A 16,150-nucleotide genomic window follows, 5' to 3' on the forward strand; every position below is an offset into this window, starting at 1 on the left:
GGGAGTTAAGTCCAGTGTTCCAATGTTGATCTCTGTCTCTATCTCCATCCATCGCCAGATGAAGGTTCTATGGTGATATACCTCTCTCAAGACCCAGCAATTCCACTCTTGGGAATATACCCAAGAGATGCCCTATCATACCACAAAAGCATTTGTTCAACTATGTTCATAGCAGCACTATTTGTAATAGCCAGAACCTGGAAACAACCTAGGTGCCCCTCAATAGAAGAATGGTTTAAAAAGGTGTGGAACATAGATACATTAGAGTTTTACTCAGCAGTAAAAAACAATGACATCTTGAATTTTGCATGCAAATAGATGGACATAGAAAACGCTTTACTGAGTGAGGTAACCAAGACCCAAAAAGAGGAATATGGTATGTATTCATTCATATGTGGATTCTAGCCATAATTAAGGGTCTTTGAGCCTTTTATTCGTGATCCTAGAGAAGCTAAACAAGAAGGTGAACCTGAAGAAAATCATGTAGTTATCCTCCTGGAGATTGGAAGTAGACAAGAGTGCCAGGCAACTTCGGGTGCATGGGGGGGGGGATTGTTGGAAGGGGAGATGGTTAGAGAGAAGGGAGTAGGGGAGGAATGGGGAAAGCTCGGGGATTGGGATGGTGGGGAGGGAGGAAGGATGGATATGGGATCAGGGAAGTATATATCTCAACTAAGGGAGTAATTTTAGGGTTTACAAGAGACTTGATTATAAAGGGGATCCCAGGTCCAAGGAGAGATCCCCAGATTGTTCTCTGGACAGAGGAGAGGGTGCCTGAACCGGCCTTGGCCCATAACCATACTGATGAATATTTTGTGTAATGTAAAATTTTAATATTAACCTGAAGTTTCCATATATTCTTCAGTCATGATTTTTTCTTTCTTAAAACATCTACTAACTTACAGATTTAGGTTTAAATACAGCATTTTTTGAGGGATGCTGATTTCAGAATATTTAAAATGGTGTAATAATTTTGTTTTGATATTTGCTTTTTTAAATAAGTTTTCTCACACAGGCTGCTCTCCAATTCTCAATCCTCCTGCTTCAGCTCCTCAAGGACTGGGTTTATGTGAGCACATTACCATGCCCAGCAAGAATGGTTTTTAAGAATACAAGTGATTTAAATGGAAGTTGTAAATTAATGAATTAAGTGTGATGGTTTAAACACTCTAGCAACCAAGATACGTTATATTATATGTAGATACTTTATAGGCAAGTAACTGCTTCTCTCTGGCACTACAATACCCTTTTGTAGTACTCTATATTCATGGTACTACAATATGATAATATGCAGGTATGTATGGCATACTATGCATCTTACAGTACAGTTTGACAGTATCTTACTGGAGCATTAGCAGTTAATGTAATTAAATTGTGTAGAGTAGTCAGGCAGTGGTGGTGCATGCCTTTAATCCCAGCACTCAGGAGGCTGAGGAAGGTGGATCTCTGTGAGTTTGAGGCCAACCTGGTCTACAAGATCAAGAGTTAGTTTCAGGACAGGATCTAGAACTATAGAGAAACCCTGTCTCGAAAAAAAATTGTAATAAGTATGAAAATTTTAAATTGCAGACTTTTTTAAATTTTCTTTTAATTATTTTAATTTTAATTTTCTTTCCTACTTGAAATATTTTTGTTAGTATATGAAAAGTAAATAGAATACAGTCTGAGCAAGAAGCAGTTCCTTCAGGAATATAGAAACACAAACATTTATGATAATACTTAGTTCTTTAACAGTTTTATGTTTATATGTCCTATAATTTAAGAGGGAATCTTGTCTAAATATACTTTTAAAACTTTTTCTTCTCTTTACCTAAAATTTATTACTCTATAATTTTGATATTCCACTTAGCTTTTTCTCCAATATTCGTATCAGATCAGTTTTGGTAACAGGTTCTTAGTAAGTTTTTACTTGTCTTTGTTTTTTGTTCATCTTCTTTGTTTACTTTTGTGATTGAGTATTGAATTTATACTAAAATGAAGAAAGATCTCTGATCGATTTGTATGCTAATGTATCCTAAACTATATTATTTTTTTTCTTGCAGGTTGCTTCTGCTTTTAATTTTTTTTGCAGTTCAGATTTTTATGTTTTTGGTACATCATTCTTTTAAAAATGCTGTGGTTCCCATCAAACTTGTTCCAGACTTGTATTTCCTAAAACCTGGAGATAAACCTCATAAATATAAAACAAGCCTGCTGCTTCAAAATTCTACTGGTGAGAGGGTGTGAAGGTCTGTGAATGTGTGTTGGCTGGGGATGGGGGTGAAGGGTTGATGAAGTTCAGAGCGAGCATGATCTATTGTTGTAAACTCTAAATTAAATACTTATTGATACTGAATGATATCAGAAATAAAGTTTCAGTTTAAGTGTAATTGGCAGTTTTAAAAATATTCTAATATTCTGTTTATAATTATTAAATTGTTTTTTTAAGATAGTAGTAAGTTCTCACAGGCATATTTTACCTCAAACTTTAACGATGGTCTTTGAGGCCTTGCCTCAGTGCACCCTCAGGGTTCAGAGAGGATGCTATAGCAATGGAAGGCTAGGGTCTGAGGGCGAGGAATGAATTCCTCATTCCGTGCTTCTTCGTGCTAGTTTCTTTATATTGTCTTGCTTTTATCCTAATTCTCCTGCCCTACTTCTTACTTCTCCTAGCTTCTTCCACTATTATAAAACTCTTCTCCTTGGGAGCCTTGAAGCAGTAAATTACAAGAGTTACCTCCTCATTGGAGCACTTTCCTAGGGTAGGTGAGAAGGGAGCTGGGCCATTGCCATGGCAAAATAAGGTCCCAAGGCCATAGGAGCAAGAGCGTGACCAGGAGGGCACAGTGCCCAATGACAACTTTGAGACACAGGTCTCTTGTTAACAGACTGGCAAGTGAAGAACTGGCATGCCCTTCCTAGGGTGCTCTGCACAGCAACCTGGCCATATATCTGTGACTCTGACCTTGTGCAAGCTGTAAAGTTTTAAATTTATGATATATTTATGAAAAGCCTTTAGTTCAGGTTGAAATTGTTCTGAGGTGAAAGTGAGCTAATTGTGTGCAGTTAGTCTGAGCAAGATAACAAAGTAGGCTTTTAAGTGTCCCCGTTCTTTGTGGGGCAGATAGATCCAGTTATGAAGCATATCCCAGTATATATTTTATATATCAAAATTATGTAACCAAATGAAAAGTCATCTTCTTGACAACACAAAGATGTATGTACCCAGTTGATGAAATATTTTCATGAGATAAACACACAAGCAGTGGGAAAACACCCGAAGCTATTCTTAGGGAAGAAATGAAGTTCTTAGGGAAGAAATGATAGAATTCAGGAGAGAAATTGCAGACAGGAGCAACTGGTTTCCACAGGCAGTAACTTCACTGCCGTTCCAGGTGGGGCTGCCTCTCAGAGAATCACTCAACTGGTAGGTCGGCCTATTGAACACTAGGTGTCACCTGCTGTATTCTATCTCTCATGGCCTGACAGAAGTTCATGATGTGCTTAATGAACTTCAGGTTGTAAAGTTCTCCTTAGCAAGAGCTATCGATATCGATAGATAGTATATCAATAGATAGATAGTATTTTCACATATTCATTGAGATTTAAAGATTCATCAAAAACTGTGTGAAGAATTGGTTAAAAGTAAGAAATAAGCCTTACTCTCATGTAAGTATTTATACCTGAATATCTTGTTTGCAGTTGATAATTTTGTATTTACGATTTTTATTCTAACTATATAATTGACAAAAAGTTTTTTCATATTTTTATGGACTTGAGCTAATTTTAAATTAGGATTCTAAGTTTTCAAAATATTAGAACTTAGTAAAGAACTTTATTCATGTTCAGCTTTTTTTTTAATAACATCTGCTTAGGTAAATAACCCATAATCTGAAGACTTGTAGAAACTATGTTACTATAGAATTCATTACTGTTAAAATACAATGCTGAGTATGATACATAACCTGATCTTTTCTGAAAAAGATGCATTTAGCATGGAGAATCTCCAATTAGAAAATATTTTACAATTTGCATTTTTCACTTAGAAATCATGTCTTCAATATATATTTTATGTAGTTAGAATACAATAATTTGTGAAATCTCTTATTTTTGATTTTTATGCATACCTAAAAATTACATAAGTATCTCAAATATATCTGTTCTTTCATTTTTACTGCATTATAGAAATTCTAGTATTTTCAGTGTTTGTCTCTTCATTTCTTTCTGTAGTGTTTCTTGCTTTTGGTTCTGTACTCCTATTGCTGGTCCAAAATGAATCTTGCATATGTATGTGTGTGTATATATAAATGTATACGTAAGCGTATGTATATATACACATGGATATTTATGTGCATGCATATATAATGTATATATACAATACACATAAACACATGCACACACACACATTAGATACTTATCCTTTGAGAGCATAAGTTACATAGTTATATCACTTGTGGTGTAGCTCTTTTCTGTAGTGATATTTTATTCATATTTTCATAAGTAAAGCTTGCCTAAAGATCAAAAGGGCAAAGCTAAGCCACTAGAGGTCAGACAGTCTTGGCTGTTTTACTTTTCTGACCTTTAGGCAAGCTTTAAAATAAATATCAATATACTTTTCTTGTTTATGTAGCCACTCTCTAGTGTCCAGAGATCAGCTAAGGTTCTGGGTTAGGAGAAAATTTTGTGTCACGAAGCTGAAAAGCACCATTGTCTATGATATTCATGATGCACTCAGTCTGCTCTGTCATTCTGTTCAGTTACTGAGAGTGCTTGGTTTGTGAGATTGGGGTTTCTGTGTAAGTCACATCTGTTCTGTTTTGGGTCCTGGCTTCTGTGTGGTGCAGCAGCAGCAGGACGGCTTCCACTCTTTGGGCATGGTGCTGTGCATTTCAACACAAACAGGATTCAGCCTTTTTTTTTTCTTTTGGTTTTGAGTCAGGTAGAAGACTAATTTTTGTGGTTGGCTATTTTTGCATAATTAAAATTATCAAGTAGATAGTTTTTACACTTTATTCAAATTTCATGATAACTTTTTTACTGTTATTAATGTTTCTGTAGGCAGCAGATAAAATTTATAGTTACCTGGTTCTGTTCAAAGTCTTGCATATGTGTTCTGTTATCTAATTGTCACAGCCACTGTTCCTGTAAAGTAGTTATACCTCTTTCTTCTTGACAGAGGAGGAAACAAGATCCTCTATCACTGTAACTTGCGTGAAGGATGTGTAGTGTAAGTGGTACAACTTGGATTTCAATCCTGTCCTACTGGCTACAGAGCCAATGCTCTTACCAATATGTAGCCCGAAGATAAAAGATCTTGAAAGAACACTATCTCCTAATGTAGTTAAAAATCAGGCTGGGTTGTATGGCACACACCTTTAATCCCAGCACTCGGGAGGCAGAGGCAGGAGGATCTCTGAGTTTGAGGCCACCCTGCTTTACAGAGCAAGTTCCAGGACAGGCCCCAAAGCTACAGAGAAATCCTGTCTTGAAAAAATGAAAAAAAAAAGTCAGTTACGTCTCTTACTTGAACTGATTCTTTATTATTCTCATTTTCTAATCCAGACTCAGATATCAATGATCTTATTAACTTTTTCACACACCAGAACATAATGGTGACAATGTTTAATGACAGTGACTATGTGTCTGCTGCTCCCCATAGTGCAGCTCTAAATGTGGTGCTTGCAGAAAAGGTAAGAGTGCTAGACGTGAGTACTCATTTACAAGTTATAAAGTACTAAAGTGGTTACTTATCCCATTAATCATGAATTACAGTCTGTTTTTAGAAATGATTAAAAATAATTGGTTTTGTTTGTGATAGCCTTTATGCCCTGGTAAGTGACCAGTAAAATCTTTTTATTTTATTTTCATGTTATATTTTTGCTCAAAACACCTGCATATTTCGAGCCAGGATATCTTAGCTGTCATCACTTTTCCTATCCTTCACGGTGCCTAATAAAATTTAATTAATTAAAAGATTTAACTAATCTAATGGAGTTAGTTAGTAAGAAAAGTTTGGGCTTTAGTGATATCAGTATTCTTATATAAAGAATGTGATAACTCTTCTCTTTAAATTGCAGGACTATGTTTTTACTGCTGTTTTCAACAGTACTATGGTTTATTCTTTACCAGTAATGATGAACATCATTAGTAACTACTATCTTTATCATTTAAATGTGACTGAAGCTATCCAGATCTGGAGTACCCCATTCATTCAAGTAAGCAAACATACACAAAGATGAATTCAACTGTGGAAATATCGTGACGTTAGAAGTTGAGGTGGGGAATTTAAGGGTCTCTGGGAGTAGTGTGCTTTAAATCCAGAGCAGCTCTTTTTGGTGCTGGTAGATTTGTAAAACCCTGATATTTTAACTGTAGACAAGAAATGAACATTGTTTAGTATTTTTTGGGGGTGGTGGGTGGGTTCTGGAATCTAGTTTCTGAGATATGGAAAGAAATCTTGAGAAGTTACACAGACAACTATTTTTACTTTAAGTAGCTGTCTTAGACTTTTTTATTGCTGCAGAGACACCATGACCACGGCAGCTCTTACAAAGAAAACATTTAATTGAACTGGCAGCTTAAAGTTTCAGTGATTCAGTCAATTATCATCATGAAAGGGACCATGGCAGTGTGCAGGCAGACTTAGAACTGGCTACATCTTGACCAGGAAGTGGCAGGAAGTTGATTAACTTTCATACTAAGCGAAGCTTGAGAAAAGAGAATTCAAAGTCCACCCCCACAGTGACACACCTACTCCAACAAAACCACACCTACTCCAAGAAGGCCACACCTCCTAAGAGTGCCTTTCTTTTTGAGGGGCCATTTTCTTTAGCAAAAAGTTGAAGGTCAGGAAAACAAGACAATGATGTACTGTTTCTACATCATCTATGAAAAGGTGAGCCAGGACCATGGTGCTTGTTAGAATGTGGATTATGTTCTAATGCAGAGTAACTTTCCTGTTCATGAGTGTATCACCTTACATAAAAATGGTAGAGATGAGTCCAGGATTTACTCTTAGAATGCCCCACTAGCAGGTACAAGAAACTGGGTTTGGTCTCTAACACAAAGATCAGGGTGAGAAAGGAGAGAGAAATGAACTTGTTGAGGGTAGGTTATAGCACCCAAAGCAACCTAAGTCTCAGGTAATCTGCATTTGGATGTCAGTTACTTTTTGACCTGCCTGGAAAAGTTAGCTGACTCCTTAGGGTAACAAGGGACATGGAGATAGAGGAGTTAAAGTCACCCTTGGAAAAAAAGGAGGGATCAAGATCCTATTTGACGAAGTCATAAAAGTATTCACGCAATAAATGAAGTGTACCAAAAATCGTTTTTAGGTATTTCTTGTCACTGCTAATTGTTTATTACACATACTAATTAGTGGCAGAGTTGGCAGTGTAGCCCGGCACTTCTTGGTAATAAATATGTTGTTTGTCCGTACCCTGTGGTAGATATCTTAATGTCTTTCTTTAGAAATTTTAATGCTTTTTCAGGATGTTCTAAAGCATTCTAAAGTGATTCACAGATTCATTTTCTGTTGTGTTTGTCTTTCAGGAAATCACTGACATAGTCTTTAAAGTTGAACTATATTTTCAAGCAGCTTTGCTTGGAATCATCGTTACTGCGATGCCACCTTACTTTGCCATGGAAAATGCAGAGAATCACAAGGTGATTGTTCAGACAAAACATTACCGGTATCAGGCTCTGGCAAGCCTGAGGACCTGAGTGAGATCTGGATCCACATGGTAGAAGGAGAGAACAAGTTCCTCCAAATTGCCCTCTGATGTCTACATGTGCCACACATGTGTACACATAAGTAAATGTAAAAAAAATGTTTTTTATGTTAGTTAAAAAATAAAGAGGGGCTGGAGAAATGCCTCAGCAGTTAAGAGCACTTGCTCTCCTTGCAGAGGACCCTGGATCAGCTCCGAGTATTCACATGTCAGCTCACAACTGCCCATTATTCTTGTTCCAGGGAATTCTGTATCCTATTTTGCCCTCCATGGGCCCCTGCATGTATGTGGTACTATAACCTCACACAGACACACATACACATGATTAAATATCTTAAATAAGATAAAAATTGCCGGTTATCTATTGCTGCTAGTAAGAAGGATTTTATATTTATAAACCTGTTTGCCTCAAGAGTATTTAATTTGAAAATGTCTTAGTTATGTTTCTGTTGCTATGATAAAACACCATGACCGAAAGCAACTTGGTGGGGAGGAAAGGAGTTTATTTAACTTACACTTCCAGGTCTATCACTGAAAGAAGTCAGGGTCAGGAACTCAAGCAAACCAAAGGAACCTAAAGGCAGGAACTGAAGCAGAGGTCATGGAGGAAAGCTGCTCACTCGCTTCCCATGGCTGCTCACCCTGCTTTCTTACACCATTAACCTATTTTCTGTTTTGTGATTTATGTATTTCAAAAGCATATAAATGGAATTACACTATGTATTTGACTTTATTTTTTATTATTATTATACTACCGTAGCTTCTTAGTGCTTTCTTGAAATGCATGAAATTTGTGTCAAGAGTGTCTGTAGTCCATTCCTTTTTATTATTGAGAACTATCTCAGGGTGTGGGTGTATTATAGTTTGTGTAACTACTGCTTGTTAAAAAAAACATCTGAAATGTTGCTGGGTTTCACAATTACACATACAGTACTATGAATGTTTGCATATAGGTGTTTGTATGAACACCAGTTTTGCTTGATGTGTATCTATGTATCATATGCCTGAAAGACCCACAGAGGCCCAAAGAAGGCATCCGATTTTCTGGGATAAGAGTTCCAGGTGGCTGTGAGTCACATAAGTGCTGGAAATTAAATCTTGGACCTCTGGATCCAAGTGATCTTAACCTGTGAGCCATCTCTCCAGTGTGCCACTTCTTCCTCTTAACACATTTTTTGTTTCTTGTTTTCATTTCCCACTCTGTTGTCTGCTCTTTGATTTAATACTCTTAAATTATGAATCGATAGTTTTAGAAGTGTACAAATCAAAAGAATAGTATTTTGTTTTGTTTTGGCTTGGTTTTTGGTTTTTCGAGGGAAGATTTCTCTGTAGCTTTGGTTCCTGTCCTGAAATTAGCTTTTATAGACCAGGCTGGCCTTGAACTCACAGAGATCCATTTGCCTCTGCCTCCCTAGTGCTGGGATTAAAGGTGTGCACCACCAACACCCAGTTTAGGAATAATATTTTTTAGGCATCAGAATTTGGGAAAGATTTTTACAAAAAATAAATAGAGCATGAAAAGAAAAACTGATTTCATTATTAATATACAGGAAAATACTAGTATGAAAACCATGCATTTATGTACTATGTAATTTATTTCAAAAGTATTTAAAATGTTTTCAAATATATTTTCTTTGCACAAAATTTCACATATAATCTGAAATTCTGTAAAGATCCAGAGGATATTAGGCAGTTTATATGTTCTTATTAAAAATATATTTTGAACATGAGAATCCTTTTCCATTTAAATATATCCTTCTTTATTTCTGCATAGTTTCATATGAACATGTTTGGCTGTCATTGATCGCATACCCACCATTTCTATGTTACCTTTTGTTGTATCTTATTACATTCTGATTCTTAAACATTTTGTTGAAATTGATAAATCTTATAAATGAACCTATCTAAGGGCTAAAATGACTGCATGTAAAGTCACTTTTTTGTTTTGTTGATTGGAATGAAAAGTTCTGCAATAGTTTGCTTGCTTTTTATTTGTAAATTGCTTAAGTTTTTTTAAAAAATATTTATTCATTTATTATGCATTCAATATCTGCCTACATGTGTGCCTGCAGGCCAGAGAGGACACCAGATCTCATTACAGATGGTTGTGAGTCACCATGTGGTTGCTGGGAATTGAACTCAAGACCTTTGGAAGAGCAGACAATGCTCTTAACCACTGAGCCATCTCTCCAGCCCCCAATTGCTTAAGATTTTAATAGTTTTTCTTTCTTTTTTTTCTTAGATCAAAGCTTATACTCAACTTAAACTTTCAGGTCTTCTGCCATCAGCCTATTGGGTTGGACAGGCTGTTGTGGATTTTCCCTTTTTCTTTGTTGTTCTGACTTTGATGCTGGGAAGTTTATTTGCATTTCGTCATGGATTGTATTTTTATCCTGTAAAATTTCTTGCTGTGGTAAGTTAGCATCAGTTGTGTTCATGATATTTATAGTTAAATATATTCTAAAATCTATTTATGTATGAATATATGACAGTTGTCAGGTAGAATAATGTGTATATATTTTAAAACAATGAAACAAATATTTGCTATTGTATATGGTACATTTAATTCAATTTTTATGGCAAGTGATTTAAAAAATGCAAGCTACCATTTAAAAATAATCCCCTGAAGCTTGTCGTGGTCTTTCATGTAGACTACTTACTTTCTTGCATCAGGCACCTAAATACAGTCTTCCTTCCTTGTTGCCACACTCAAACATTTTACAAGAAAGTAATTAGTTTCTTAAAAAGACTTGATTCAAGTAATGTGCACATGGGTGTAGGGGTGTGTGTGTGTGTGTGTGTGTGTAAGCCAGTAGCCATAGAGGGTGTCGGATCCCTCAGAGCTCTAGTTACCAGAATTCACGCGCCAACTGGTTTGTCAGGAAGATACTAGAATCTGAACTCTAGTTTTACAGCTGGCCTAGCTCTAAACCAGTGTATCATCTCTTGAGCTCTGGGAAAGAAACTCCTTCTAATTTTTAAATTTGTCTGAAAATGTGAAAGAAATGTGTAACTAGCATTCATGATCTGTGGAAATGTCTAATTAAGGGTTCCTTTTGCTAAATGGTTTATAGTAAAAAAAAAAAGCAAAACAATATAAAGCTATGTATGAGGATGTTGGATGCAAACCTTGATTTTGCTAGAGAACATTTGGACTTGGTATATTAACTTCTGCCTTGTAAAATAATCTTAGAAGTTATATTAAAGCCAGACATCGTAATATTCACCTTTAATCCCAGCACTTGGGAGGCAGAAGCAGAAAGATCTCTGAGTTTGAGGCTAGCCTGTTCTACTTGATGAGTCAGCCAGGACTTCATTGTGAGACCCCATCTGAAAAAATATATATAAAAAACCTCACTAAAGCAAACAAACAAATAAAAGTTATATTGAGTGTGTTACATCAAAATAGTTGCTAAGTGCTGGAGAACTGGCTCAGCAATTAAAGGAACTTTGTTATTATTGCAGAGGACCTGGACTCAGTTCCCAACACCCACGTGGTGGCTCCTGGCCATCTGTAACTCCAATCCAAAGCAGCCTGTTGCCCTCTTGTGACCTGCATAGACACTGGTCATGCACGTGTACATACACATATAAGCAGGCTACGCACCTCTTATGTTAAAATAAACACACCTAAAAAATTTTAAAGAATGGGTCCAAATATTTGAAAACTAGTCAATTGTAACTAGCTTGATTTTAATAATAAAATAATTGATTTTAATAATAAAATAATTAGAAGTTTTGTTTTGTTTTGTTTTGCTTTGGTCTTTCAAGGCAGGGTTTCTTTGCGTAGTCCTGGCTGTCCCAGAACTCATTATGTAAACCAGCATGGCCTTGCACTCACAGAGATCCACCTGCCTCTGCCTCCTAAATGCTAGGATTAAAGGTGAGTACTATCACCACCTGGCATGAGAGAACATTTTACTTGGTATAAAAAAATTACAAGTAGGGGCTGGAAAGAGTGCCCTGTTGGTAAGAGCACTGGCTGCTCCTTCAGAGGTCCTGAGTTCAATTCCCAGCACCCACATGGTGGCTCCAATCATCTATAATCGGATCTGATGCCCTTTGTGGCATGCAGAACGCACATATATAAAACATAAATAAATTTTTAAAAAATTAAAAAAATTACAAATAATGCTGAGGTTAAATTACTTGGAGTTACTTAAAACAGTAATTTAAAGCATGATTTTTATTGGCTAAATAGTGTTATAGATTTGTAGCTCTTCAAATAAGTAGAAAGACAGTTGTGGTAGTGAAATTAGAGAAACAAAAATTTCTTAATATTTTAATATGACTGATTTTTATATTGTGTTATAAACTACTCATATTCTTATGGAACGTGCTTTTCTGATTTACAGGTTTTCTGCCTTATTGGTTATGTACCATCAGTTATTCTGTTTACCTATGTTGCTTCTTTCACCTTTAAGAAAATTTTAAATACCAAGGAATTTTGGTCATTTATCTATTCTGTGGTAAGTCATGCTTTTATTTTATTTCAATTTTCTGAATCAGTTTTTGATGCATGCTTTAATGATGGTGCTGAGGGTGTAATGTATCTTTTCTAAGTGGAGAGTGTATGGAGAGAACTGGCAGTTTCTCCCAGTGGGTGTATTGCTCTTCCACCATCTACTCCAAGGGATATAGCTCACAACTAGCAATTGATGCCAACATACTGATATTTCCTGGCTTAGTATCATTTCTGGATGTATGTTTTCTTTGAGAATCAAAAACATAGTTGATGCCAAGGCATAATTTGTGAAAAGTTTATATGACATTTTAAACTACTCTGTCATTTATTATTTTCTTGTTTCCTCCTTAGACAGCACTGGTGTGTATTGCAATCACTGAACTCACCTTCTTTTTGAGATATTCAGTGTCAGCTGTTCTTCATTACACCTTTTGCATAGCCATTCCAATCTACCCACTCCTGGGCTGCCTGATCTCTTTCATAAAGGTACGTCTAGGAGATGCTCCAGAAACTTTAAAGTCTAGATATCAATTTCTTAGTCTTTGATATCTTGTTTCTTGTACTGAAAATAGTAACAAATATAAGATTCACTGTTACTGCTTGATTATATAAAGGAATTTAAAATGACAGATATTTTCATGTATGACTTCAGGTTGTCAGAAGAGAAAAGCTATGTTCACTGCATGGTTTCTGATGCTTAATTGGATATGCATAATTAGATGTATGATTTTATTTTTCATTTTTTAGAAATTTCTTAAGGATTAAGTAATATACTATAAAATGATGAGAAAAAATTAAGTATAAATGATCCCTTCCCCCAGGAAAACATTAAGGAAAAACATCAGATTAATTTTGGTCATGGATAAATCGAAGATATTTTCATCTGATTAAAAAAATAAATAATTGAGAAGAATAGGGGTGACTATGATCAAATTGTATGAAATTCACAAAGAAATAATAGAAATGTTATATTAATTAAGTTGTAAACTTATAGTTTATGACTTCTGGAAAGTTCCTTTTTCCACTCTAGTTTAAATGTTTGACTATACTTGCTTTTAGAAATATTGTGTAGCGGGAAGATTTTAAGTTAGACACAACACAGCTTTTAATAGGAACAATTTATTTATAGAGATTACATGTTTATGCCTAAAATATATTAAACATTTAAGCCAAATACTTGTTTCTACATGTTATAAAAGTGTTTTGTTTTAGGGTTCTTGGAAGAATATATCAAAAACCGAGGAAACCTACAGCCCATGGGATAGGCTTTTAGTTGCTGTTATAATGGTAAGAAAGAGAAAAGTCTATTTTTGTGTGTTTGTGTGCTCTTAAGAGTATTTGTGTGGACAGAGATGTAACTCAGTGGTTAAGAGCACTGGCTGCTCTTCCAGAGGACCTGGATTCAATTCCCAGCACACATGGTGCCTCACAACTGTAGCTCCTGTTCCAGGGGATCTGATGCCTCTTCTGGCCTCCACAGGCACCAGGCATTCATGTGGTGCACAGACATTAAAAACAACAGAACAAAACAAAAGCCCAACTCATACACCTAAAATATAAAATAAAATTTAAAAAAGTAAAAAGCCAAAAATAGAACTGGTTAGGACATGACTCAGCTGTCAGGAATGCTGGTCTGGCATGGATGGAGCTCTTGTTTTGATCCCTAGCACAGGAGCAACTAGGTGTAGTGATGCACTCCTGTCGTCCCAACACTTCGTAGCTGAGCGTACGGCCATCAGACGCCTGAGGGCATCGCTGGGCTGCACAGACAGTTAGAAACAAACGACTTGTTTCTGTTTTATTTTTAGTTTTTGTCCTAATGCGTAATGAACAAGCCCGTAAATTAAGTATGTTAATGATAGTGAATCTGCGTTTTTGTAGAAATACCTTTTTTGTTGGCCAGTTATCTCCAGTTCAGTACACTTGACTTTTCAATGCTGCTGATTCTATTTTAATAAAACTGGCTTTCTCAGAGGAAGAACAAAGTCTTCGGTTGTTTGTGAGACATGGTCTTAGATAGCCCAGCCCGACTTGATTTTATGGTCTTTCTGTCTAAGATCCCTTAGTGCTGAGATTACAAGTTAGTGACATAGTTCCCAGCTAAGCTTGATTATATTTTGTTAAATTGACAGTAAATGAATTTATAGGGATAAAAAATATATGAAGAATTAATTTATAAAAAAATAACATTGCTTTCTTCGTACTAAAATATATGACTGGTGCTGCAGTTAGTGGACGGGCACAAGCACTGCATCTGTGAAGCCCTTGAGTTCAGTCTCCATCACTCAGAAAATAAAAAAGACAAATTACTTTTAATTATCTTTATTACAACGAACACATAGCAATTGGATTCTCCCCTCTGGTTATGGTAAAGAACCTGATCTTTGAAGTCTTCCTTCTGTTGGAAAAGCAAAGAAGTGATGATTCAGTCATAAACTGTTACATATTCTTCTCTTAGCCCTACCTGCACTGTATACTGTGGATTTTCCTCCTACAACACTATGAGAAAAAACATGGAGGCAGATCAATAAGAAAGGATCCCTTTTTCAGGTTAGTTAATTTTTTTTTTACTTAACTTTTAAAGTTTTGGTAAATTTACAGAATTGTACAACCATTACCATACTTTTAAACACCAATGTAATTTTAAAACAATTCCAGCATTCCAAGTAATTGTATCCAGTCACTTTCCTGTATTTTTCCCATGCCTCTAGCCCTATGCAACAACTAATCTATTATATTCAGCATGTTTGCCTGTTGTACACTTCACATTACTGGAGTTATAGATAGCATATAGTCATTTCTTGGTTTTGTTTCTTTTTTCAGAATATACATTAATGTGTAGTGTCCCTCACACATTTACTGCATGTTCATTCTGGATATTTCTATAATGCATATAAAACATTTTTAAGAAAATAAATGTTTTAAGATTTTAAGCCACTAAAGACCGTGGTTCTATTAAGTACTTTAAGTATATTTAAATTGTATAGCTACTGCTTTTTACTGTTGAAAAAAATTCAAATTGTTAGAATTTGAATTATTTATTTATTTTTATTATACTTGTATTTATTTTGTGTTTGTTTGTTTGTGAGTATGCATAAGCCACAGAATGCTTGTGGGTCTCAGAGGACAGCTAGAAAAACCTGTTCTCTCCTTCTACCATGAGGGTCCCAGGGATTGAACTTAGGCCATCAGTTTTGGCAGTAGACACCTTTTCTGGCTGAGCCATCTCACTGGCTCAATTGCTAGGATTTGAATAGCAAATTATATCTATTATATAGAGTTTCACGGGGGGAATGATTTTGGAAAGTTCCTCATTTATACTGGAGTGGTGATTCATTAACTTTTTAAATTTAATTTTGCTAAATAGCATTGGAATCTCCTTTTCGTATGCTTGTTGTCCACTTTGATGTCTTCTGAGAGGGAATAAATTTTTGTTAAATTTTAAAAATTGGTTCCATTATGTTTATATTGAGTTCTAAATTTTTTATGTATTTTATATATAGTTAGATGAAATGCAAGTATTTTCTCCAAACTTCAGTACCTTTACTAGGTAATGTTAAACTGAAAGAATTGTTGTTTAGTGAAACATAGGTGTTGGTAATAAACTAGTGTGCACCTGCCCTTTTATACCTGCTTCATTTGTGTATTAGCAGAATATTATTGTATACAGACACTGGACAACTAAATGTCCATACTAGCTTTTGTAGCTCTCATATTTGTGTGTTCTTGCCGAGTATTAATATACATAAACACTGATGCTTTAGATAGTAAGTGTGTAATGCTTGTTAGCTTATAGTTCTAACATCAGAATGTTAATGCATGTAAACATTGGGAAGTTCAGATGAGTGTGTGATGCTTAGTAAACAATGCACTCTCCCTCTGCACTGAGAAACTTAGGTCTGGCTCTCTTTATTCCCCCTCTCCCTACTTCTGCTGATATTTGTGGAAAAGATTCTTATATTCACAGAGATAGTCT

The 16,150-nt window shown here is 35.6% G+C and overlaps 1 protein-coding gene across 1 annotated transcript in view; it reads left to right on the plus strand.

The window, feature by feature from the left end:
* The window catches only part of Abca5 (ATP binding cassette subfamily A member 5), a 63,964-nt gene that overhangs the window by 33,871 nt on the left and 13,943 nt on the right, over positions 1-16,150 (plus strand). The window contains 9 exon segments of the mRNA XM_048446113.3: positions 2,043-2,212; positions 5,542-5,669; positions 6,057-6,194; positions 7,531-7,644; positions 9,952-10,122; positions 12,065-12,178; positions 12,526-12,660; positions 13,387-13,461; positions 14,633-14,724. Coding sequence (XP_048302070.3) covers positions 2,043-2,212; positions 5,542-5,669; positions 6,057-6,194; positions 7,531-7,644; positions 9,952-10,122; positions 12,065-12,178; positions 12,526-12,660; positions 13,387-13,461; positions 14,633-14,724 — 1,137 coding nt within the window.

The sequence above is a fragment of the Myodes glareolus genome, chromosome 9 (genome assembly GCF_982192425.1).
Source record: "Myodes glareolus chromosome 9, mMyoGla1.1, whole genome shotgun sequence".
NCBI lineage: Eukaryota > Metazoa > Chordata > Mammalia > Rodentia > Cricetidae > Myodes > Myodes glareolus.